At 50.7% G+C, this 26,537-nt stretch overlaps 1 protein-coding gene across 3 annotated transcripts; it reads right to left on the reverse strand.

Annotated features, from left to right (window-relative positions):
* Window positions 1-7,668: 7,668 nt before the first annotated feature.
* PGGHG (protein-glucosylgalactosylhydroxylysine glucosidase) lies at window positions 7,669-26,376 on the reverse strand. 3 transcript variants are annotated; one of them, XM_006131658.5, is made up of 14 exons: window positions 26,110-26,372; window positions 22,357-22,621; window positions 21,247-21,457; window positions 19,170-19,605; window positions 18,242-18,361; window positions 17,980-18,111; window positions 15,512-15,623; window positions 15,048-15,120; window positions 14,644-14,780; window positions 11,879-12,012; window positions 11,667-11,762; window positions 10,820-10,917; window positions 9,541-9,755; window positions 7,669-8,555 (listed from the first exon to the last, which is right to left on the reverse strand). In XM_006131658.5, exons 2-14 carry the CDS (start codon window positions 22,610-22,612, stop codon window positions 8,491-8,493), a joined length of 2,085 nt encoding a protein of 694 aa, XP_006131720.3. In that variant the 5' UTR covers window positions 22,613-22,621; window positions 26,110-26,372; the 3' UTR covers window positions 7,669-8,490. The 3 variants fall into 3 exon arrangements, 2 of the variants coding, with proteins under 2 accessions (XP_006131720.3, XP_006131719.3); XM_006131657.5 differs by having other exon boundaries at window positions 25,984-26,371; XR_001368832.4 differs by lacking the exon at window positions 7,669-8,555 and having other exon boundaries at window positions 9,617-9,755; window positions 10,820-10,922; window positions 25,984-26,376.
* Window positions 26,377-26,537: the final 161 nt, after the last annotated feature.

The following is a 26,537-nucleotide window of genomic DNA, read 5'->3' on the forward strand; positions in this document are numbered from 1 at the left end:
AGTTTGGAGTTGTGAGATGTTACCTGATATGAATTGGGCTGCGACCTACAAATTCATCATCCTTAAAATTCCCAAAGGGATGGGTGCTCTGGGTCTAGTCAATGAAGAACCAACCTGCACCTTCACCTAAAACTTTTTTCAAGTTTGAAAATGGCCCAACCTCTGCTTTCATGGGGTTTTTTTCCCCCTCCATTTTTGCCTGCCTTGATTCCATTCAGGAGTGAGATGGAAGAGCCGTATAACCCCAGGGAAGGCTGCGTGGCTGGGTTTTTGGCAGGAGTAGAAGTGTAAAGCAATGGAAATCTGCCCATCTTTGTAAAATGTCCCACCTGACCGTGCAGCCCCTTTGGAGAATTGTGGGGAGGTTGAGAGAATAATAGACATGGAAGGTAGAAGAGGGAATCCAGTCCATCTCCCCAGGCCAAGGCAAAGTTAAGCACCCAGAGGGCATGATGCTCACTGAATAGCTCCTCTGCCCCTTTGGAAGTTTGCCCATCACTTTGGAAAGCCAGGATGGGGATCTCAGGGAGCAATTTACTATTCTGCATTTCCTGGCCTGTCAAATATGAAATATCCCCCAGATGCCCTAAAGAAACTTGAATCTTTAGTCACATTTGCTCAGCTCATCCCTCCTCCTTGCTCATGCGGTACATTGGGTATATTTTAGCTGAACAGAATACTGTAACTGTGGGGTTTTCCCACAGATGTTTGCAACTGCTTTTCATGCTCCTCTTGCTGCATTTGGCTGTTCGGCTCAGGGCAGCATGACATGTCAAAGCTGTGGAGACTGAGAAGATCTGTAGCCTATCATTATCAGCCCAATATTGTGGCTTTTGATGCCAATGGGTGCACCGTTCCTGCCAAACAAACAATCTCCTTGGCTGCCAGACTCAGGGCAGCAGAGCTCTGATTGGCTGCTATCCAGACCCAATACCCAATACCTGTGACGTGCAAGGCATTCTGGAGGTGTCCAATGGTGAGAATCAGCTGCTCTCAGGCCTTTCACTGGAGCCTTGATTGGCTCACCACTCATCTTCGTCCAGAGTTTATTTGTTCTGGTCAGGCCACCAATTAACCTGCCTCTAATCTAGCTGGGCTTCTGCCTCCCGTGGTCTCCTAGGGTGGAGACACTGTGATATTCTGTAAATAACTTAGGCTGGTCTGTTTTGCTTCTCAGGAGGTCCCTGCAGTGTCCCAGGGCTAGCAGGGATGCCAATGAACGGATGTGCCCGTGTTGTGTATGTTCAGATGCCCCAGTGAACTCAGGCCATCCTGGGGGTGGGCAGAGAACTCGGATGGCCCTGGTCCCAATGGCCCGGTCTGTGCACACCGGCAGCCATTACACAGCACACTGAGTGTTACCTTCCACTGCGAGGGGCCTTCCTGATTCCTGATCTGTGTGAGGAAGGGGGACAGGAGTTGGTCTGAACGCCACTGAGATGCCAAATGGACCCGTGTCAATGTAACCACCACCAGGCCGATTCAAACCTGCGCCCTGTGGAGCCTAGTGTAGGAGCTGCTACAGCTTGAGTTACAAAGCCAGCTGGCTCTCAGCACAAGCTGTAGAGCTCCCTTGTTCTTATCTCTCACTGTAAGTGCCCCTACGTGGGACAGTGAACCACACCCGCTAGGTGTTTGTGGTTACACCAGCAGCTCTCAGACATTGGCCATCCCAGCAGGAGCCATGCAAAAGCTGTCCTGACGGGAAATAGCCCTGGGCTCTAGCCGGGGGGCCGATCGGTGATCCCAGGGCCCCCGTGAAGTCAGCTGGCAGAGGGGCTCTACATCCCTGGCTCTCTGAGGAGGGGAGCCCCACCCTGCCTCTGCTGCTCCTTCCCCAAGGAGCAGGGAACCTGCCACTCCCTGTACCGCCTAAAGCAGGTTATTTTAATTCCTTCTCAAATACTTTCCTCCAGGGTCTAAGCAGGACCTGAAGCCCCAAGGCCCTCAGGGCTGTTATCAGGGGAGCTGCTGCCTTCCCACCCCACCCTGCCTAGCGGCCCAGTGGTGATTAGTGGCTGCTGCTCTTGCCAGGACCCGATTTACAGCCAGCCTAATTACAAGGCAGTTGCTCTTATTTTCTCTCTCCTTAAGCATTGCCACATGCTGTCTATGTACAGTGGGGCACTGGGGCTTTTTATAAACTTTGAGGCTTCTGGGTTATGTTTACATGGGATGGCATCTCGCCAAAATAGGGAGTGGCTTTAAAAAGCTCTGGTTTGAAATGGAATGAGGAAGAAAAGGGGGGGGGGGACAGAAGTAATAACAAATGTTGCTCCCAGTTGCATGTAGCGACATAGCTGGAAGGGGAGCTGTGCTTTAGGATGCAGGGATCCAGGTGGTAGAGGAGCCAGCAGGCAATCCCTGCATCAGTCTTGAATTGGGGGGGCTTCCCACAAGCCCTGTGCTCTGCTGAAGACAACGGGGCATGCTCAGCTCGGCCACAAACAGCGTCTGCAGCTCACAGGGCTTTGAATGAGGGTGCTGTGGATTCACACTGGGGAGCAGAATTTGGTCAGTCTCTGGAGCAAGGCTGGCTTCAGGGGAGGACGAGGGAAGGGTAAACGCTTAACATGGCTCAGATTAATCCACAGGACAGGGGGCCTGATTCCTTGTTGCCCTGTGCCTTACATAGTCACCATGCACAGTGGGCGTAAACTGGTCTGGTTTGCCCTGGTAAGTGGCCACAAAAGGCCACTGCGAGGATGGTGCTTACCCAAGGTGCAGGGCACTGTTTTCTCAAGCTACTCTGCAGGGTGAGGGAGGGGGAGCTGCTTTAGAGTGGAAAGCAAAATCAGAGAGCATGCTGGGAGAAAATTAGAGGGGGGGGGGGGGCTTCCTGACCAGGTGCATTTAATCAGGCATTAGCTGGAGCAGGCAAGGCTAAAAGGAAGCAGGAGGCTCTCTACAGTTGCTAAACTTCTTAGCAGCAAACCTTCATACTGAGAGCAGCAGGGCTCAGCAGTATTGCTGAGTAGCCAGCTGTGACAACATGTCCTAGGCATGGTGACCCCTTTTTGGGGGGGGGTTCCAGGGCACAGTGATTCTGTGTACTCTCGAAGGGGTCCTCATTTCCTCCTCTTTGCTCTGCCTGGTCTCAAAGCTCTCCCAGGAGTCTGCAACACTCTGTGCATTGCTGGAAGGAGTTTGCTCCAGCCTGACAAGAAGTCCTCTCCTGCCGGTAAGAGGTGGCCTTTGCCTGCCTGGGACCAAGGAATTCCCTGGGTATTATTATTACTCCTTCCAACCACAGGGTGTGTGTGTCAGGAATTGCTGTTAAATTTCATAGGATTCCTGTGGCTGTGGTCCCCTTTCTCTCATACCCACCCATCTATGCACATGTTCGTACACACTGTAATTTCAGTTCCTTTCTCAGATGCTTTTCTTATTCCTTTTTTTTTATTGCCCTTGATGGATCTCAAGTGAATTCTGTTCCTCATCTGTGTTTATGGTGACCATTTTATAAGGTTTCTAAGACTAACAGGGGAAGACACAAGGCCTCTCTGAGGCCTTTCAAAACACTTGGGCTATGTCTACACTGCAGACTTTTTGTGCAAGAGTTCTTGCACAAAAGTTAATGTGCAAGAGCGCATCCACCCTGCCTTGTGCTTTTGTGCAAGAGATGTGCTTTTGCACAAGAGCATCCATGGCAGTGTGGATGCTTTCTTGCGCAAGAAAGCTCTGATGGCCATTTTAGCCATAGGGATTTCTTGCACAAGAAACCCCTGTTCCTGTCCACACTACCCTTCTTGTGCAAGAACTCTTCCGCAAAAAGGCTTATTTCTCATGGGGAGAGGAATAACTCTTGTGCAAAAAGCCCTCTCTTCTGGTAATCTACTGTAAACTTTCTTATGCAAGAATGGGCTTGTAGTGTGGATGCTCCGCAAGTTTTTGCATGAGAACAGCCGTTCTTGCGCAAGAAGCCTGCAGTGTGGACATAGCCTTGCTATCTCTGGAGAAGAGCCTGCCATGTCATAGAGAGCAAAACTTCCTCATGCCTTTGGGGGGGCATCCTATGCCTTCTCAGTGACCCTCCACTCTGGGTCTAGGAAGGCCTATGCCTAGATCCTTATTAAATTATGACCCTCAATATCTTTGGGGGTCTGGGCCCTAGTGTCTAGAGTAGGGCCCTAGAGTAGAGGATTCATTGCTGGCCAGGAGAACACAAGCCGCAGAAATTTAAAAAACAACTAATAGTCTTGCAGCACTTTTGATCATTTGATTGTTTACTCTATTAATTAAGCTAATTGGTCTATAATTCCCTGAGTTGTCCTTATTCATATTTTTAGATACATACTTTACATGCCCTTTTCCAGTCCACTGAGGTCTCTGCCAACCTCCACGAGTTCTCAAAGATAAAGGGGTCAGAGATCTTTTTAGCTAAGTCCTTAAGCACTCTAGGATGTATTTCACCAGGCCCTACTGACTCAAAGACATCTAAATCATTTAAGTAATTCTTACCTTGTTCTTTTTGGCTGCATCTAGACTGGCAAGTTTTTCTGCAAAAGCAGCTGCTTTTGCGGAAAAACTTGCCAGCTGTCTACACTGGCCGCTTAAATTTCTGCAAGAACACTGACTTCCTACTGTCTGAAATCAGTGCTTCTTGCGGAAATGCTATGCTGCTCCCGTTTGGGCAAAAGCCCTCTTGCACAAATGCTTTTGCGCAAGAGGGCCAGTGTAGACAACACGGTATTGTTTTGCGCAAAAAAGCCCCAATTGCGAAAATGGCGATTGGGGCTTTCTTGTGCAAAACTGCATCTAGATTGGCACGGACACTTTTCCACAAAAAGTGCTTTTGTGGAAAAGCGTCCGTGCCAATCTAGACGCTCTTTTCTGCAAATGCTTTTAACGGAAAACTTTTCCGTTAAAAGCATTTGCGGAAAATCATGCCGGTCTAGACGTAGCCTTCATGTTTTAGCTTCAGACCATGCTATCTTTATACTGATGTTCACTGTCTAAACACTGCTAATCTTCTTGGTGAAAAATGAAACTCAGAAAGTGTTTAACACTTGGGTTAGTTCTGCATTTTTTACTATTGTATTTCCCTTTTCATTGAGTAATAAAGGGCCTTATAACGGGGCTAGACCTGAAGGCCAAGAGGGCCATGGAGAAATCCTCCAGGTAGAGTGGCTAGGAGGAAACCAGCCAATCAGGAGCCTGGAGGGACTACAAAAGGAGCTGCAGGACTAGAGGTAGTTCAATTGCAGCTTGGATCTGGAAGGGAGAAAGTCAGGTGTGGTTGGAGCAAAATGCAGGACAATGTAGCACTTTAAAGACTAACAAGATGGTTTATTAGATGATGAGCTTTCGTGGGCCAGACCCACTTCCTCAGATCAAAAGGTGTGGTTGGCTGGCAGAACCAGGGACAGCTCCCAGTGGAGAGGTGCTGAGAGACTGATGGACTTGAAGATAAAACCCTGAGCTAAGGCCAAAGGAGTTGTCTCTGGGAAGGAAAGCCCCGGAGGCACCACTTTGGCTCAGAGTGAGGCAAAAAACTGAAGGAACAGAATTGAACGGAGACACTCTACAGTAGGCACTGGGGATGGGCCTCAATTTGTGATGACTCCTGTGTGGGGCTGTCTCTGTGTCACTTGGCTGGAAGACAGAGTAGCTGCAAGGCTTTTAAGATGGACAGAGTCCAGGAACCTGCACTCTGCTAAATGGTGATGCTTGTGGGAGGTGTCACCCTGTTACAGGCCTACCCTGGGCATCTACTGGATTCTAACATATTTGTAAAATACTTCCTTGTTACTCTTTATGTCTCTAGCTTAATTTCCTTTTGTGTCCTGGCCTTTTTAATTTTGTTCCTACATGCTTGTGTCTCGGTTTTTAAATATTTGTCCTTTGTAATTTGATCTAGGGTTTTTTTTTTTATTTAAATAGGATTCTTTTTGGAGTTTCTGGTCACTGAAGATCTGGTTACATCAGGTGGGTGGTTACATCAGGTGGGTATCTTATCTTTCCTATACCGTGGGATAGTTTACTCTTGAGACTCTTAATGCATCTTTTAGAAAATTGCTAAGTCTCCTGAACTGTCTCTTTCTTTAGCCTTGTTTTCCATTGGACCTTACCTACCAATTCTGAGTTTGCTAAAGTCTGATCAATTTAGTTCCTAAAATTAACCTTGCCTCCACCAGTTGCTTAAGTTTTGGTTTAATTTTGTCTGAGAACATTTGTCTTGCATATTATGCATGTATTTTCCAACCTGTAATGTCCCAGCCATAGCTCTGGGCTGGGGGTGGCCAGGTTGCTTCCAGACAAGTGATTTCCATTAATTTTCAGAGTTTGTTTGGGGAGAGGTATTGAAAACTATTGAGGCTTGAAGATCTTTGCTATCTAGTACAGTTCTGACTTAGGACTCCCAATGACTTTTTTTATTTTTCCAATGTGTAATGTCCCATTTGAAGCTAGCTGTTCTGTGGAAGGAAAAGTTTATTTGCAAGTTCTTTGAAGCAGGGGTCTGGGAGAACTCTGAAGCCACAGTGTTAATGTGCCCTATTTACTTACGGCCTGCCTTTGTAAAAATGGAATGAGTCTCCTAGCTCCTACTTGGTTTGAGTTGGTGAAACAACCCAAATTATAATGTGAAAATCTAGGAGGGCTGATGGGGCTCTGTTGCACTTGTACAGAAACAAATATTATTTTTAACATACCCACAATAACAACCAACCGCTCAAAGTTTTACTTCCCTGTGTATTTTCCATGTTGTCAGTTTTGTTTGCTGTCTGTGACGTAAATTTGTTCAGCATCTTAAAGCAGTTATGTGCAGATAATGGAGGTTTAGTTTTGTGAACTGCAAAATTCCACAGCATGATAGTGTTTTGGAAGATGCATTAATTTTTGAGCAGCCTTTCCTAAGACTTTAGTGCCTATGGGAGTAGGTCAGGCCTGGCCAAATATTGTGGGGCCCAAGGCTGGGAGCTGCATGGCACAGCACATCACCAAGGCAGCAAGTGAGGCCCTAAAGGCACTGGGCCCAAGGTAACTGCCTTCCTCGTCTTGCCTTAAGGCCAGGCCTGGAGCAGGTTATTAAATTGGGATTCTGATGAATATTTTTAATGGTTTCACTTAATGGCCATGCATGTGGGGTTGTGGTTTTTGTTGTTGTTGTTTTTTTTATAATATAGAGCTGTTTTCAATATGCTGCACTTTGGTGTGTTACTAGCTTGAGTTGTTAAATAGAGAGGCTATTGTCTTGCCTGTGTCTTTCTTCAGTGTAAATCAGCCCATGTCCAGCTGCTACTGCCCTGCCTCTGATTCATTGGGTGACAGTTTATGGTTGAAAAATTCTGACTCTACCATGTGTCTGTGGTAGGAAATAAGACGGCTTAAAATGTCTCCAGGCTTCCCTTTCTGATGCAAAGCACCCATAAAACAGCACAATCGAGATCTGAGAATAAGACTGCACTAATATGATGCTAAAATGCTGAAACTTGCTGTCCACCCATGTTGTTTGGACCTTGCTAAGATGCAGAAATAATAATAGTAAAAAACTAAAATCTTCAGAAGGAATTCGTGAATTATGCCAGCTTTGATGAATGGCAAAGCAAATTGTCTGTCTGAAAGATTTGAGAGGATTTATTTATATAGATAGAATACTAGGACTGGAAGGGACCTCGAGAGGTCATCGAGTCCAGTCCCCTGTCCTCATAGCAGGACCAAATACTGTCTAGACCATCCCTGATAGACATTTATTTATATAAATTTCAGTTCTGTTTACCTGTTTCCTGGGTAACAAGGAACAATACATGCACAAAAAATGTTCAGAAGTGAACTCATTAAATACCATTTAGCCAGTAGCTGAAAACAATTTAAAACATCTGTCCCAGCATTCCAACCTAGTCTTTGACAGCTCAGATCCCAGTGCCTTCAACTCTATTTCCCTGGCAAAGACAACAAGAGCAGACATCTTTATTTAAAAGGTACCAAATGGCTACTGACCATTTTGAAGTGTTTTTTGATTTCATATTAAATAAACATATAAAGTCATGTACCTTTATTAATGAACTCTTGCTTCAGTATTCTTCCATAACATTAAAAAAAATAAAAAGCGAATAGTCTAGTAGCACCTTAAAGACTAACAAAACATGTAGGCATCATGACCTTTCATGGGCACAACCCACTTCTTCAGATGACAGAAGTGGGTTATGCCCATGAAAGCTCATGATACCATCTACATGTTTTGTTAGCTTAGTAGCACCTTAAAGACTATTTGTTTAAATTTTTCCTGTTAGAGACTAACTCAGCTACCCCTCTGAAGATTTTTTAAAAATATATATCCAGGAATTTTGTAAGTGGTGAGTGCTGTGATGGCATGCTTCCGCACCCACGCACATGACCTCATATTGGTGCACAGGGCAAAAGTCACTCTGCTCATGGAGGGAATCCCTTAGCTAGAACACTGCCGTAGGACTCTGGATCCTTGCCATGTTTGAATAGCTTTGATGGCTTTAAATACTTGCTTTCTCTGACAAATTCAGTATCTGGGGCTTAATGTGGCTCAGCAGATGCCCTCTGGATCCGGCCAGCAGTTGTGGCGAAGGAGATGCTCTGCCCTGCAATGGAAACAAATCCAGGAGTTGTAAGAAGAACCTTTGCTCTGAGCACCCTGTTTGGTTATTTCTCATGGGGTATGTCTAGACTGTGCTCTAAAATCGAAATAAGATATATGCAAATTGCATCTTATTTTGAAATAGGCTATTTGAGATGTGGCGCGTCTACACGGCACCAAATTTCAAAATAAAGCGCTATTTCAAAACATCCCTGATTGCTCGTGAAATGAGGCTTACAGGGATGCTGAAATAGCGCGTCTGTTATTTCAAAAATTATTTCAAGATTGTGGCCGTGTTCCTTCGACCTCTGGTATACCGAAATAGCCGTGCAGTCTAGATGTACCCTTGGCCTCCTGTGTTAGGTATCATCCAGGGCCAGGCTGTCCTCAGGCAGCTTCAGAGTGGGAATTGCAGCCAGGGAGTTACCCTCCCCCCGCCCAGATCACAGCAGGTCAGGCTGTGGAGGGTGGAATAAAAGTCTTGGCCGTTAGCTCCCAATAGCTTCTCCAGTGCCTGCCTCTGCCAGCAGGTGGTGCTGTAAGCCGTGGCCTAGGAGTGGGTATGGAGTAGCCTGCACTATGGCAACCACAGCTTTTCCCAGAGGGCAGGGCTGGCCCTAGGGACAGTAGCGCCATAAGCAAACTTCTATTTTGGTGTGCCTGCCATCCCTCGCCCCCACTGCTTGACAGTCCCCTCCAGCATTGCTGCACCCCGCTCCACCCCCACATTGCTCAGAGCTCCCTTCTGTGGGCTTACACCTGAGGCCCACCCTGCTTCTTGACTCCAGCACCCTCCCGATCACGGCACCCTAGGCGGGTAGTTCATGGCACCCACCTGTGAAGCCAGCCCTGCCTGCAGAAGCGGCTCTGGGAAGGGTGTAGGCTTGTGGGACCCAGAGACCTTGCCACCCCTACCCCTTCTCTGCAGAGCGTGCACTGCGCCGCAGATCAGAAATGCACAGCAGGAGTGTGACTGGGCGACACTGTACCTTCCGGCAAAGGGATGTGCTGCCCCGATGCTCCCAGCACGGCCTCCAGTGGGGACAGACGGGGGTCACCTGAGGACTTTGTCACCTTGATCCTAACGGTCTCTTCGGTCAGCGTGAAGTTCAGCTTGCTCCCCAGGTACGAGACTCCCGTGATCTTGAGCTTTCGAATGTTGGCAGGGCATATCGGGTCGAAGTTCAGGCTGCCCTTGGTGATCCTAGCAAAGGCAGAGGGGAGTCAGGGGCCACCGTAGTGAATTCCATGCACGAGGGAGGCGGCACTGGCTAGTCTTAGCCTGTCAGTGAGTCTGCCAACACATCCCTTGGAGCTGGGAGCGACAACTGGATTCGAGGAAATACCAGTGATGAGAACCTGAGCATCTCCCAGAGCAGCCCTGTTAGAACACAGCACAGCTGCTGGCCCGCGTTCCCAGTAAGCTGAGCACTTGAGAGGCTGCTCAGGAGAAAATCAAGTGCTGCCCTGCTGATTAGCAGAGCGCCCACAGCTGGCAGCCTGTGTTTCTATGGGTGGTGCACATCTACACATGCCTTGGTGCACATAACAAAATTTATTACACACACAGATGGGGAAAAATTAGAGGGAACATTGCTGCTGGCTTGAGCATGCCAAGAGTCTCCCATTACCTCCACCTGGGCTTCTACTGCAGCAAACCAGCTCCTCAGACAGGGGAGGGGCTCTCTGTGTGAATCTAATAACCTCAACAGAGGGCAAATCAGTTCCCTTTCTGTAAACCCCTCTCTCCAGGAAGAGTTTGGGGGCGATGGGTAACTCGTTGCAGCAGGGCTGCTCTACCTACAAGTGAAGAGCTTAGCATTGGCCTGGTACCCTAGGAAATGTTATGGGACCTTAGACCATAGTGAGGTTTGAATCTCCATTGGAGATGTGGAGTAGGATTTTCAGAAGGACTCAGTGTTGACCTGACCCTGTTCCTATTGATATAAATGGGGGCAAAGTCAATAGGAACAGGGTCAGGTCAACCATTGACATCAATGGGGGCAAAGTTTGGACAGTGCTTATGGAATTTCCACCCTGTTCTCTGCAATTCACTAGTTACCAGCTGGGACTCCTAGGGGAGTGTGAGCTTTGCTCTTTGTCTGTAACCTGCAGCGAGGTGTCGGAGGATGTGGGTGGGACAGCATCTTCCCTTCAGAGATGCTGCCGTAGACTGGAGAGACTTTAAGCCCCAGCTAACGAAAAGGTTCTTAGAGACCTTCCCTCCTGGTTGTCAAGAGATTAAAAGAGTTGCCGTCATGCTCTCACCTGAACCCTGTGTAGCCAAAGAGGATGGCCTGCAGGAATCCCCCCATGCCTGTCAGGAAATTCACAGCTCCTGACCCGTCCGAGTTCTCCGCCCAGATCTACACTAACAAGTGAGAGAGAAACAGTCTAGGCAGGATCAGGATTTATTAGCTACGCTTCATAATGTTACAGGCCATTGGAAAGTGCTAATTATCATCTTCACTTGTCTGGGTCCCCTGTGAGTCCAGAGAACTGCCCCCACTCCTGCCACAGAGGAAGAGGTGGGTATGAGGCATTCTTCCCCCATGGCCCTATTGCCCCACCCTCGGGAAAAGGGGAGCCATTTTTGGGTCTTTCCTGCTCTGCTGCCCATTGGCAGGAGAAAGGGAGCCAGGGGAGGTGAGATCTGCTCATCACCAAAACAGGAGAATTTGGAGCTGGGAGGGGCCCCCTTCCTGGCACCGAGAAGCCACCGGGCTCTGTGGCCCACCCTTGATGTGAGGAGTTGGGAGGGAGAAGAGGGCAGGATGCTGCTAGTCCCATTTCCCTGACCCATAACAAGGAGTGGGACTCTGGGCTGGGTCTGAGGCCTGCACTTTAGCTCTGCCTCTCCTGGTGAGAGCAAGAGGGGAGGTAGTGCAATGTCTCTATTGCTCCTCCACACACAGGCAAGTGGGGGCTTACTGACACCCAGAAAGCAATACTGAGCCCAATAAAAACAGAAGAGGGTGCTGGGATTGATAATACAATTAATGTAGGGGCTGGTCTGAGTGGCATGTGACAACATCACTTGGGATCAGCCATTACGACCTGCCCAGGCAGAAGGAAGGGGGAGTCTATCAGCAGTGTCAGGGAGCACCTGCCTGACCTTGAATGGCTCGGTGATGTTGTTGAAACACTTGTTCAGTTGACTCTGAGCCCTTTGGATCTCCTTCAGTTCCATCCAGCCAATGGCAAACATGCTCTGCAGGGAAGAGAACCAGATGGGCCTCTTGGTGCGCTGTGAGGAGCCTACTTCTGCACGAGGCTCTAGCCTTTCACATGGAAACCCTCTGGCTTCCGCTCGGCTTATAGGCTTACCCAGGTCATGGCTGGCCCATCCCGCGCAGTGACAGGCTCATATGTCTCCAAGTCGTTCTTTCGGACTTCAGTGCTCATGGGATACATCACTGGGTATCCGAGCAAGACGACATCTGCTTGTTTCACGGGCTTACCTGGGAAAGGGATGGAGAGAAGGGCACCGCACCTATGGGAACTCGGAATGAGAGGTGATGGGCCTAGCTTGAAGCTCAGATCCCAGGGGAAGTATGCAGGGCTGGCAGGTTGAGAGATGATTGGTCTACTAATACATTATTTAATGAAATATTGCACACTGAGACCCAGTGGAAACAGAGCAAAGCTGTCCCTGGAGTGTAAAGCAAGCCTAGAGACGGTGGGGCAGGGACACTGGAGATCAGATGGCTCAGGTCTGCCCAGCTGGAAGTTAGAGACATTTCAAATTTGTTTAGGAAGATTTTCATTGATGTGGTCCTAGCTGACAGCTGATCTGGTAGCTGGTGCAAGGCCAGAATGTCCCCCACAAGGTGCGGTTTTAACATTGTGGTAAGCATGCACAGTGTCTTTTTAAAGCCAGGCACAATAGCGTGGCTCACAGACATACAGCCACACAGCCCTGTATTTATGGACAAGTGGGCGCTCTCCTAGCAATGCCGCTTTTACTTGAGCTAACGATTCAGTGCTCAGGTCTCTCTTTTGCATGCACAGAGCCAGGGATCTGCAGGCCTCACGGTGGAGCTCAGCCCTGCCAATGTTGCTTCAATGTCCAGACATGGCACTCGAATAGATACCATGCCCCTTGCAGCTAAGAAAAAGGCAAATTCCCCAGGCACAAGGGACCTATCCCTGGCAAAGAAAAGCTTGCCACAGGCCAACTTCTTGACTAATAACTGAGTGTGGCAGAACTCAGTTTTTGGTTTTATAGTTTTGATAATTAATCTGACGAAGTGGGTCTTTGCCCACGAAAGCTTATGCTCCTACACTTCAGTTAGTCTATAAGGTGCCACAGGACTCCTCGTCGCTTTTGATAATTAATGTTAAGCAATTTTTAAAAAGATTGTTATTCATTTCAGTGTTCGCCGTGATGGGAAATTCTGTGGGAGGAGGTTGGACAATAATTATTTAATAACAGTAGATGTTGAGATTCCGTGAGGCAAAGTGTTATGGCCATTAAAACGCAGATTGTCAGCATCGCATGTCAAACTAGACAAAGGAATTAGCCTGAAATCCAGTTCTAAGAAACTCCCAAGCAACATGTTTCTTATTTTGCCGATTAATAACATTCAGTTATTATCACTGGAAATATTTTCCCATCCCTCTGTGTGTGGACTTAGTGAAATGGACATTTACCAATACAAATCTAACCCTTTCACGCCTGATAGTAACCCAGAGATGAGAATGAATCACCCCATCCGGTGGAGAGAACAGCTCACTAGCTGCACTTTCTACACTAAGAACTTGAGTTAGGTGACCTACCAGCACACAGACCTCAACTGTCTAGACTAGGTGCGGGCAATAATTTTTTGCTGGGGGCCACTTAAAACATTTCTGAAGGGGGCTGCACTGGAAGGGGCGGGACCTCGACCGGAAGGAGCAGGGATACTTCCTGGTTCCCCACCCCCAGACCATGATTGGTCTGGGGGTAGGGGAAAGCCTTTGCCCACCCGCTGCCCCCTTCCCTCTAGGTGCCCATGCCTGGGGCTGGGAGCAGACTTCCCACGCTCCCCCGCCCCCAGGCCAATCAGGGCCTGGGGGCAGAGGAGCATGCAAAGTTTCCTTTGCTCTGTCCCCGCCCTGCCTGTCACTTAAAAGCACCATGCACTCCTGGCAGGGCGGGAGGAGGCTTCATGTGCTCCCCTGCCTTCAGGCCATGATTGGCCTGTGGGCGGGGAAGCGGGTGAAGCCTCCTCCAGCTCTGTCTGGAGATCTTAGCAGGGCAGAGGAAACTTCCCGTACTCCCTCCGCCTCCAGGTAGGGTTGCCAAATGGTTTTAGATGGTGAGGGAGAGGGGAACCAGCCGCGGGGGGAGCGGGGCTGGTGAGGGATATGGGTGGGGGGAACTGGCCAGTGGGGAGCAGGGCTGGTCGGGAGGAAGTCGGGGGGCATGGGGCTGGCTGGGGGAGGATGGGTTGAGGGAACCGGCCAGCGGGGAGCAGGGCTGGCTGGAGTGGGTACGGGAGGGGAGGGGGTACCTGGGTGGCAGGAAGCAGGGCTGGCTTGGGCGCACGCAGATCCCGGGGTGCTGACTGTCCCGTGCATGGTCCTGGCAGAGCACATGGGCGACTCTGGTCCCGGGGATTCCATCCCACCTTGGCCCCGCCCCCACTGCATAGTTGTGTACTGCCTGGCTGGTAGATGTGCGCTTGCAGTGTGAGTGTGTCTACCAGCCAGGCAGTACGCAGCTACGTACCAATACTCGTGATAATAATAAAACTAAATAAAATAAAATTTATATGTCCAGTATTTTCTCAATTTGTTTCCCTAACAGAAAGCTCAAATATTGGACTGTCTGGTTCAAAACTGGACACCTGGCAACCTTACCTCCAGGCCCTTATTGACCTGGGTGCAGCAGGGCCTCCACGGACCTGATCTACCTGCTTGGTGGGCTGGATCCAGCCCGCCGAGGCCCTTTTGCCCACCCCTGGTCTAGACCCTTCTTCAACAGAGCAAGCACCAGGCCAGCAATGTAGTGGTTTCAGGATCTGAGGTTACTCTGTGCTGCAAAGCATCTTGAAAAGACACAGCAAGGCTAAGATTCAGCCCCTCCCCTTCCTGTTCCTCTGCCTCACCTGGGCTGTATCCATCGTACTCTGGGTGGTAGTTCCTGGCTGCATCAAATGGCACTTTGATTTTCTTGGCCACCTCCTGCCACTCCTCCGGCACCGGGATCTGGAAATCGTGGGCCAAGTCGGCTGCAAACCTCAAGCTGGAGGGAGCGAGGAGAGACTGTTTAGAGAGGCTCTGTAATGCTTTAAAGAGGGAAATATTAGAATAATTGGAAGCCAAGGTGCCATCCCAGCCAGTCGCCCACAAGGGAAAGTGCAAGACCGGGAGAGCGTGGCCCATGGCATGTGCTTCAGAGAGCCGCTGAGCCTGGGCTTTCTTCTCAGTCCTGCCAGGTTGCTAAGCAGCAGGGAAGATGGGTCAGCGTCTGGGAAAGCAGTTCAGTGCTTGTAGGAATCATGCGCGTTACCTCCGCTGGGCCACGGCGTTGGTGTAAACAGAGTTATCGACGCTGTTGTGATACTCATCTGGGGGCATGACACCTGCAGGAAGAGGGAGGAGACATCACACCAAGGCCTGGCCCGGCCTGTTTGTTTTAAAGCCCTTGCTGTGGGGGTTGGTGAGAGGCTATGGCACCTTTAGATCTGTACTGTAGCCCGGGTTACCTCTGAGGGCAAGGGACTGGCCTTGGAGAAGTGAACAGTGATTTCAGTGCAGCTCCTAATGGAGATGCATATGTCAGTGGCACCCATCTTAGAGAGGGCACAGACTCTGTGGACATGGAGACCTCCCTACCTTCAGAGCCATAGTGGGGTTTCCTTAGCACCAGGGCTGAGGCCCACAGGGTATGTCTACACTGCAGGTTTTTTGGGAAAAGATCTGTTTTTCTGAAAAGCTGGGGGCTTTCTCCTGTGAAGTCCTTCCTGGACTTACCTTTGATGTGGTAGCGCTGCTCCTCCTGACTCCAGACCACCCTGCTGCACCAGTACTGAGCCACGGTACCAACCACGTCCCAGGCGCCTTCCTCCTGGAACAGTTTGCGGTCCTGGTAGGAACCAAACTCAGAGAGAGTGAATTGGGGAGCCATGAGGGACGGAGACTGTGGGATCCAGAGACAGACAGAGATGGGGAGCCACAAGGAGCAGACACACTGGTACCCAGACCCAGAGAGAGCCATGAGGAACAGGGACAGCAGTCCCCAGACCCAAAGAGGTGGGGAGCTGGGAAGAAAATGGACGTTGGCGCAAGCATGCAGGCTGATGTCACAATCGTTACTCTCCGTGCCTTGCCTTTTTCCAGCATCAGCACAAGCACATTCCCTTTGTCCAATTCTTTGTCTGACTGCTCCTGCACTGCTCCCTGGGATGCTGTTCCCAGTGGAGTTTGATTACGCACGTGGACAGCCCGGAAGTTTCAACTGTAGAGTACAATATACCCTCCACCCCCAATGCCACCTCCACAGCAAAGAACTGAGGCCAAATTCAGCACTAGCGTAAGTGGAGGCAATTCCATGGCTTTCAGCAGGAGTTGTACCCAGCGGACTTGTTTGAATAGCATATCATTTCCTTAGTGAGGAAATCTCCTACCACCTCCTCTAAGCAATTCCACACACAAGGAGAGGAGCGCCACCTTGCATGGGGGGAGTAGAGGAGATTTCCTTCTCTAGGAGAGAATGAACCTCTGGCCTGTTCTACACACTTTTCCCACAGGGCTTGGGGGAAAATTCAGTTCCCTGAGCTGGCAAGCAAACAGCTGTGTGGACTGGACTCTATCTGCCACTAATATTCAAGCCTAAGAGGGTATGTGTCCATTGCAATGTAAGCCCAGGGTTAGTACAACTCAAGTGAGAGGACTCTGGGTTGGTTCACTTAGCATCTCTGTAATTCCAGAATAGGAACCCCAAGTCCAACCACCCGTATCGCAAACTTCCTACCGCCCTGCCATAATGTGCCTGTTATTTGTGGTCCTGTGTGGGAAAACTTGGCTGTCCACTTGATTATCCAGAAGAGAAATAAAGCCGTCCCCTGGGGTGCCAGCGTACTTTTGGGGATATCACGGAGCATAAGTGGGTAATATGTGGGGTGGGCAAAATAACTCCCTGGGTCAGGGCTTGAGGAAAATGTCCCATGCCAGAGTGGGGGGCTCGGGTAAGCTGCTTGCCTACTGTGGCCCCAGCCATGCTGCTCCCGCAAGCAGCTGGCTGCTGCTAGTAAGCATGTCTCTGCATGCTTCTGAGGGGGAGGGGGCAACAGGTTTCTGTGCACTGCCCCACCCCCAGCACCATCCTCATAGCTCCCATTGGCCAATGGTCTCCTGCTTCCAAACTCCCTCCTAGGCCCCATACCTCCTTCTGCACCCCAGTCTCTATCCAGAGCTCTCTTCTGCACCCAAAGTCCAGCCCAGACCCCACATCCTCTCCATTAATATAATAGAAACGTGCGGCCCATGACCACTTACCAAAATTCTTGAAGTGGCCCCTCTGCAAAAATTATTGCCTGGTCTAGTGGTCTGTGTCTACACTGCAAAATAACAGGGCTTGAACCCTAGGTCCCAGCTTGGCTCAGGCTTGGACCCTCCAAACTTGTAGGGTCTTGAGTCTGAGCCTGGGTTAGCCCAATTTATGTGTAGATACAAGGGGGGGTTAAATCCAGGCCTGAGTTTTAACCCTGAGCTTACAATACAGTGTAGACCTGGCCTTAGTAAGCTTCATGTCAGCCAGCGGTGACCCATACCTGGGGGGGAAGGGTGGCTGAGTGAGGGGCAGCCGACTTCAGCAATGATACTGAGCATGCTCAGTCTATACGGGCATGCTCAGTACAAACCAGACAGCAAATGGGGGGCCACGTGACTGGCCACATCATTCCACCCATTTTTGAGAAGACAGATTTCTAACTGGACAGCAGAGAAGAGTCACAGCTCCACCCATCAGTGGGGGCTATTTAATGCTTCTTTTCAGTTGGGCCTCCTAGCGCCGATTCAGAAAGCATTTAGACGCCAGGCAAGGGAGACACGGGAAAGAAAAATGGAATAATCAGGGCCCGAGGAGAGCAGCAGGGAGCCCAGGGGACTCTGGGAACCAGTTGTACCAGTTAGGGAAAGGGTTAGAAGACTGATTAGTCGAGGGTCACTTAGCAAGATGCTGAACTAGTCAAATAAGGAACATCTGAGGAGCAGGCATTGAAGAAGGGCCACCCTAGATAGTGGAGTGTTGAGTCAGGGTGTGTTACTGGTCATTGTGAATGGGGGGGGAGATAGCAGAGATGGGAGGGGAGGGGAGGACTCCAGTCATCAAGAGGAACATCCAAGGAATTGCCCAATACACTGGTAGCTGTGGCCACTGGGCCTGCCCCCTTTCTGGCACCGTCGTCAGACCTGCCCCAAACCGCACGTGTCTGGATTACCTGTGTGGTGTGGTAATACTGCTCAAAGGCCAGCAACACGTCCCCATTGATGTGAACTTCTTGGGCTCCATAAATCTTTTCAGGGCAGACTTCCCGGCCAGTGGCCGCGCTCTCCCAAGGGAACTTGGCACCCTGCCAGAAACAACACCCCCCGGAGAGGCTGAGCAGGATCCTCGGAACGGGGCAGATCAGGGACAGCGAAGGATTAAGAGGTTTATTTCCTTTGAGGACTATCTTCTCTCATGCCCAACTCTATCCCTACCTTATATCCCTGCTCCTGGGCGTTCTTCAGCGCGCCACCTAGTGCTCGAATACGGTACTGCAGGATGGCGCGGGCTGCTTCCGGGTAAAACAACAGGATGTTTGGGTATATCCACGTGTCCTGGAAATGGAAAATTAGTCTACGTAAGATCAGACACTTAACAAAAGTAGGGGATGTTAGTGGGCCAGAACCCAGAGAGAACGCAAGGGCTTGTCCCAGTCTCTGAATACTGTGGGAGCCTCCTAAGCCCTGCCAACACACCCACAGTTAACTGTGCACGTAACTGGCTAGCATTGTATCCCTGCCTGCCATGCTTCTGAGCTGTGCTAGTATCAGGGCATGCGGGCACTAGCTAAGCAGTTTTCCCAGAGTGCCCCAGTTGGGGACAGAGAGCCTGGAGGACATTCATCTGCAGCAGCAGCTCGTGGGTAAGGCCCTTGGGGATGTTCAACCCCACACATTGCTGGGAAGAACCATCCACACCAGTTCCAGAGACAGGGTGTCAAGTAGTCTGCGCGGTGAGACAGTTATAGGAAGAAAAACGCGTGCTGATCTAAGTCTATGGTGGGGGGGGGGGGGGGGACAGACACTGAGCTGACCATGGACATGTGCCAAGTTTTAATGATGCCTTAGGCTCATATTAAACCCTGCAAAAAATGGGTTACAAATCTGGTTATAGCGACAGAGTCTGGGTTCAGAAGGCTCAACAAGCTATGACACTACTGCCATTAGCTGTCTTCCCAACCTCTGCATATGGCAGGATACACGCCCCACTGCTGGCGCCCAAGATTTGCCCTGTCAGCCTCCCAGGAAGTAGACTGTTGCTACGTCTCCCAACCAGTACTGCATTTCCCACTCCCAGCCTGGAGTGCTGTAGCATGTGTGATACACACAATAGAATTATGGGCTGCAGTCTTCCATAGCCCACCTGGTCCCAGAAGACGTGCCCCCAATAGTCTTCTCCCTGCGTGCCGTTGGATAACCCACCGGGGCTGATTCCATGGAAGAGGAAGTCAGGAGAATCCAGGGGAGGAATTGCGCTCAGCAGATAATAGAGACAGCCATACAAGGCCTGCCTCAAAGGGAAAGGCCCATCTACATCTACATGGCAGCCTTTCCAGAGCGCTGCCCAGGCCCGGGTGTGAGAGGAGTATAAGGAGCCAGCAGCGATCAGGGACTTTCCTTCATGAAAGTGCCTCTTCACTTCCTCTTCGCTGCCATCCACTGCGGTCAGGAACTCCCAGGTTCTCTCCGGCTCTTCCCCGGGCAGGGTCACCGCCTGCGGAACGGGAGTCCAGATCATGTGCACAGAGGGCTGTGGAGCCCCCTCCACCTCTGGGATCAACGTTTCCCCATAGATATAGCTGCAAGATATAGCAAACAGCATGGGGCATTTCAGTGTTGTCTCAGCAGCCAGAAAGGGATCATCCACCCAGTGAGTAACTCTATGGGCCAGTTTATCCACTGGCGTAAATCAGTGTAGCTCTTTACTCCAAAATAGTGATGTCAGTTCATAGTAGCTGAGGATCAGGCCCATCCCATACCTCGCCCTTCTCCTCCCCATTTAATTACAAGGGAATCTCACCCCCAGACAGAGCTTCTGAGGTGAAGCACTGGGATGGGATGCCTAAGGAGGGGGTGGAATCTCCATCCCTAGAGGTTTTTAAGTCCTGGCTGGGATGATTGAGTTGGGGTTGGTCCTGCCTTGGGCAGGAGGCTGGACCAGGTGACCTCCTGAGGTCTCTTCCAGCCCTAGGATTCTAGGAGTCTGAAATGTATCATGACTCTCCTTCCATTGTTATTAGCAAGAGGTGTGGAGCACAGCAAAGGGGTGGTGAGAAGAGAGACCAATAGACTTTGATTTATTTCCCCTTCATAACCTAAAGTAGAGGAGAGTCCAGGGTTCACATTTACACCCCCTCTTTCCTCCCTTGGATTGTCTCATTGGCCCAGATCTTCTAAGGTATTTAGCCTCCCAACTTCCATTTATTTCAAGCCTAAATACTTGGGAATATCTGGGCCTTGGACTCTTTTCCCCCTTCAGATTGTTTTTCTCTCCCTGGCATTTCCCCCCCAGGGCCAGTGTCAAGATGCTCTCCTTTGGGCAGCGCCCTCCTGCAGTGGGATACTGAAAAGCTTGCACAGTTTGAGCCTCTCTCACCTGGGATTCCCTGGTTTGGCAACATCCATAGTCCAGAAGGACCGCAGATGTTCCTAGACCAGTGAGCCCCCGCTGCAGAGGCTGAGAGCGGCTGGGAGTGGAGCTGGTCTGGTCAGTGATCTGGGAGCGAGGAGACCAGGGAGCAGCTGCTGCCCCGCATGGGGCTGGAGCCAGGTAGCAGATCTCTGGGAGTGGGCTGGGGGCAGCAGAGGTGGGCCCGGTAGGTGGGTCAGGAGAGGTCAAGCCTGCAGGTTCTCCTGGGGCAGCAGCCAGGAGGGGAACCCCGGGAGAGCCGAGACACCTGACCTCCCCTGGTCCGGCAAATTCCCTTGTTTGGGACCACTCAGCTCTTGAGGGTGCCGGACCAGGGAGGTTCAACCTGTAGTTCACCTCCTGGCTGGCACCACCCACAGGAGTGGAGATGGGGCTGTCTCCATCAATTGAATTAACACCTTCCCCCCCCAACATCAAGTAGACCTCAGACAGGACATTTAAGACATCCTGATTTCGGTTGAGCTGGACTCTAGGAATCTCAGCTTTCCAGACTCTTCCCATCTCCCTCCAAGCTAATCAGCTGCTGCGGTTGTGGCTAATACGTCTGTGGCTGAGACACCTCCAAAAGTACCAAGGGCCCGAGGCAGTTCTCAGGAGCCTGACTCCCAGGCCCAGACCCTCGGAATGATGGGTAAAGTTGTTCAGAGTCATCTTGGCCTCTGAGAACCCCAGCCATTGTCCTCGCTTTCTTTGTCACCCATTTGAAAGTTGGAAAGAGGGCAAGACTCCCCCCCCCCCCCCCGCGCAGGCCACACCCCTGCTGGGTACACCCTGCCATGAGCACACTCACTGAGCTCCCTGGAAGTCCTGCCCTCTGTGCAAGTCCAGGTCCTGGCTTTGTGGTGTGAATTGCGTCTGGAGCTGCACAGTCACTGGCTGGCCTTTGGGAGCCAGTCGTTGGATAGTGATGCTGAAGGCCAGTAGGTGTACCAGGGACTGGTGGGCGAAGAGCCTGTAGGTGGCTGTGTAACCGGCTGACTGAAGCACATGACTGAAGGTCCCTGTGGACACAAACAGAATTATCGTTCAGCGCCTCTTCTTCTCAGATGTTCCCGTCTGCTCTCTAAATCGAGGACCTGATCCCAGCTGGGATATGGGCACCTGTGCATGTATGGAGCCACTTCTCATTTTGCCAGAGGCTGCTCCACCTTCCCTCTACGCCAACTCCACCCTTTTCCTCATACCTCCACCTGGCCTCTTCTCTGCCGCTTTCCCCAAGCACACCCCATGCCCACTCCTCCTCCTCCCTCCCAGCACTTCTGGAGCACTGGGAATTGGCTGGTTCACAGTGCTTGGAAGTTCTGGGAGGGGGGGGGTGATAGGTTTGTGCAGGATCCCCAGTGTGCAAAAGGTGCAGAGGGAGGGGACAGAGGAGGGTTGCATGGGCCACACATAGAACCCCTGATGGGCCACATGCACTAGTCTAGAGTAAGGTGAGGTGAGTTTTGCCCTTCTTTTTTTTAGAGAGCAGCCTGCTTTGTCTTTCTCTGTTTTGGATTTTTTGGTGTATGACTGTTTTGAATTCTAAGAAATACTGTAGTTATGTTGCAACACTTCCAATGAGAGTATTTTACCTTTTTAATCTGTTTTCACTGTGTGTATGCCATGAACATAGCACAGATTGGTGCATGCTTTTTACTGACCCCTATCCATGATGCCATGCACCCAGCAAGAAGGGAACACAAAATCCAGCTTGTTTCTGACTCAGATAGAATCTTAGGCCCAGGAAGGGAGGAGAGAGAATGTGTTGATCACATAGAAAATGAAAACACTGGTAAAGGGATTTAGGGATGTAACTTCTAGGCTTCTAAGAGGGAGCCACTGAAAATGAGGAGAAAGGAAAATCAGGCAAACAAGCATAAGAAAGTAGTTGTAGCCTGGGATCTGAGGTGCTGTCTACCTGTCCTGGTGTTCAAGGTGAAGGTTTCTGTCAGTCCATCCTCGTCAGGCACACTGATTCTGACATTGACAGGGCTGGGGATGTCGGCACGGTGAGTGTCCCCCACTGCTCCATTATATACCCCATTTACATGGAGGATGTCTCTGTAAACTCGGGTGCCCAGGTAGGCATTGGTCACTGTCGCGAAGAGGCGAGGATCTGAGGGTAGAGTGCTGGAGGTGAACACGGCGGGATCTGTCCCACCCCCATCGGCCATTGCTGCCTCCTGTAACCAGGGAACGAACCGAGTCAAAGATGAGGATTAAACAACACCAGGCAGTGAATTTTCACCAAAGACAACCCTGCGCCCCCACAATCTGCCAGCAGCATGATCGTGGTGCCTGGCTGAGCTTGCCTGGTCACCTTCCTCTCTTCCAAGTGTTTTAAAATGGATTCCTTGAGGACTTGCTCCATGATTTTTCCAGGGACTGAAGTGAGGCTGACTGGTCTGTAGTTTCCCTGATCCTCTTTCTTTCCCCTGTTGGAGCATGAGCAGGGCAGGCACTTGGAGGCAGCACTACCCCACCCTCAATACACTTACAATAGGTGTTTTGGGGGCAGTCTGGCTGCGGCCAGGCTGGCGGTTTGGGAAAACCCTGCCTTCCTCTGCCTCTTACACCTACCACCCCTGATTGAGCACTTCAGCTTTTTCCACCTCATCTGTCACTAGGTTGCCTCACCATTCAGTAAAGGTCCCGTTCCACCTTATTATTGCTAACAGACCTTTAGAAACCGTTCTCGGTATCCTTCACATCCTTTCCTGCTGCAGCTCCAGCTGCGCTTTGGCCTTCCCGATTACACCCCTGCGTGCTCAAGCAATGTTTTTATGCTCCTCTCTACTCATCTGTCCAAGTTTCCACTTCTTGGAAGCTTCCTTTTTGTGTTTAAGCTCACTGAAGATTTCTCTGCTAAGCCAAGCCGGTCGCCTGCCATCTTTGCTATTCTTTCTGCACATTGGGATGGTTTGTCCCTGTGCTCTCAATAAGGCTTCTTTAAAATACAGCCAGCTCTCCTGGAGGCCTTTCCCCCTCAGATTAGCCTCCCAGAGGATCCTGCCCATCAGTTATCTCGGGGGGCAGGGGTGTGTGTGTGTGTCAGAGTCTGCTTTTTTGAAGTCCAGGGTATATATTTTCCTGTTTTCCTTTCTTCCTTTGGTCAGAATCCTGAACTCAACCATCCCATGGTCACTGCTACCCAGGTTGCTACCTTATTCTACTTCCCCCTCCCAATTCTTCCCTGTTTGTGAGCAGCAGGTCAAGAGGAGCATGGTCCTGGTACCAACCTCCTGGAGGAACCAACCTCCTGGTACCAACCTAGCTGGAGGAACCAACTAGGGAAGTTTTTCTCAAATCTCTCCAAAAACTTCCTGGATTTTTTGTGCACTGCTGTATTGCTCTCCCAGCAGATGTGATGGTGATTGAAATCCAGGGCCTGTGATCTGGAAACCTCTGTTAATTATCTGAAGAAAGCTCATCTACCTGAATCTCCTGGTCTGGTGGTCTATAGCTGATGCCCACCATGCCATCACCCTTGCTGCTCTCGTCTCTAATGTTTATCCAGAGATTCTCTACAGGCTTTTCTCCAGTTCATACTGGAGCTGTGAGCAGTGATACTGCTCTCTTACACAGAGTGTCTCTCCTTCACCTTTTCTCCACCTCTCCTTCCTGAATAGTGTACAGCCATCCATGGCAGGGTTCCAGTCATGTGAGTTACCCCACTAAGTCTCTGTTGTTTCATTCACATCCTTGACTGCCAAGTTTTATAATGCTCCCCAGGCAGCTGTTCTGACCTGTGGAAAGTAGGTGCAAAATGCTACCAGGTCATGCTCTAGCAGAAACAGGAATTACTAGATGGTCAGAATGGTCCCTTTTATGCCTTGGGAGCTAGGTATCTATGAACAGAAGAGTTCTTGGCAGAGGTGAAAGCAAGCCAGTGCATCCCAGTGGGTCGCTCTGGCAAGAAAAAGCCAGCCGGTTGGGGCACTCAGGTGCCAGAGCAGGCAGTCAGGTGGCCAGGTTAAAGGGGCTGGTTTGGGGCACGCTCCCTCACTGGTCCACAACTTCCCCAGCCCTGAACGTCCCCCCTCCTCCGGCACCATTTATGGAGGGCTGAAGTCCACTACCCCCAACACTTGGGATTCATATGGGGAAGCTGCTTGCTGTTCTCCTTCCCCTCCAGGAGGAAAAGCAAAGCACACAGGGGCTATGTCTACACTCGCGGCTTCTTGCGCGAGTAATATGCAAATGAGGCTAAGCATGGAATATCGCCGAGCCTCATTTGCATATCTAATGAGCCACCATTTTTTTCAGAAGAGGCTCTTGCGCAAGAAGGAGCATCTTCACTGCCCCTTCTTGCGCAAGAAAAACCCTCTTGCGCAACGCCGTTACACCTATTACTTTTCAGGAATAATGGCGTTGCGCAAGAGGGTTTTTCTTGTGCAAGAAGGGGCAGTGCAGACGCTCCTTCTTGCGCAAGAGACTCTTCTGAAAAAAATGGTGGCTCATTAGGTATGCAAATGAGGCTCGGCAATATTCCACGCTTAGCCTCATTTGCATATTACTCGCGCAAGAAGCCGCGAGTGTAGACAGCCAGGGTGTCTGCATCCCTCTCTCTCCTGGCTGGGGAATGGAGGGAGGGGGCAGAGGAGTGAGTGACCCAGGCTGCGAGCTTCCCTTTCGCTCTCTGCGAGAGAAAAAAGAGCAGCAAGCAGCCTCCTGGTACAAATCTTGGGGAGGGGGGCAGGTTGAGTCCCCCCTACCCTCCCTAAATAGCACCCCTGCCCTCCTGCACTCCCTGCATCCATCCATACCCCAGCCCCCTGCGCTCCCTACCCCGAGGCCCTCCTCACACACCCAGCCCTGACTTTCACCTCCCCACACCCAAACCCCTGCTCTGAACCCTCACACCCCAAGCTCCTGCCCTGAACTTGCACCACCCACATCCCCACCCCCCTGCCCTAAGCCCACCTACACCCACCATAACCTCTGACCTGAGCCCCCCCTTCCAGCCCAGACTTAAATTTCTTACAGATACTGTCATATCACCTCCCCCTCCCCCAGCCTCCTGTCCTAAGGGCCCCCCCCCCCCCCCCCGTTTGACACACTGGGAACTAAGTAAATGATTACAAGGTGCCCGTAGAGGAGCAGGCACTACATTCTATTTAACATGAAAATGCTTTTGTCATAACAAAAACATTCAAGGCTAATTCCTTCTCCTTCCCTGCCTGTGTGGCACTGCAAGGGATGCCTCCCTTCTCTTCCAGAGAGTCACTGCACTGTTTGTTTTGGGAGAGATACACAATCCATGGGAGACTTTGAATTTAGGGATCTGAGCCAACTCCCTTTGAAGTTCACATAAGAATAAAGTCAAGGCAAACCCTGGTTATTTTTCTCTCTGTAGGGGCTGAGCATGCAAATACTTGGCAGGCCAGGCCAGGAGTCCTCTGTTGCTGGCTGTTTGGGGTCTAGAGTAATGAGAATGCAGCCGAACGGCAGCTCCTCTGCTGTTAATCTCTCTCCCAGTGCCAGGCTGGCAGTTCTGGAAATCCCTCCCTCAGCTCATGACTGGCAGCTCTCCTGTTAAACTCACCTGGCAGTTTTCCACTTGTAAATGCCTGCTCTGTGCTCGTGCCTGGCAGGCCCCAGGGATCAGCCAGGCAGAAACACGTTCCACAAAGTTTCCGGGAGAAGGGAAAAGTTAGACAGTGTATCTTGCCTTTTCCTTCGGGGCTCGGCTGGACTCTGGTAGCTTGAGGCTGCAGCTGCAGCTGTAGGATCTCCTCTGTGTGTGCGGCGAGAGGGGAGGGGTAGAAGGAAGTCACTGGCGGAGAGGAGAGGAAGGAAATAACTTTTTTTAAAAAAAGAACTTTGAAACAGGTACTTCTCTAGGGGGATCTCCTGACGCACAACTCTCCGGGAAACTGAGTTCCCTGCTTACTGCTCGCAAGGGACATGAAGCACCGAGGCCTTAACCATAAGGGCTGTCTGTCTAGAGATCGAAATGCTGCAGGAGCTGGCCCGACTCAAGGTCCCTGCACCGCACGCAGAGGGAGGGGAGCCCCTAGCCAAATTATCTGCAGACTGCACAAGCGATTGAGATGATTACCCAGTGTGAACTTTGTCTGGGGACTGGCTGTTTGTCCC

This window comes from Pelodiscus sinensis, chromosome 5, assembly GCF_052426305.1.
Source record: "Pelodiscus sinensis isolate ZL-2025 chromosome 5, ASM5242630v1, whole genome shotgun sequence".
NCBI classification, from domain to species: domain Eukaryota; kingdom Metazoa; phylum Chordata; order Testudines; family Trionychidae; genus Pelodiscus; species Pelodiscus sinensis.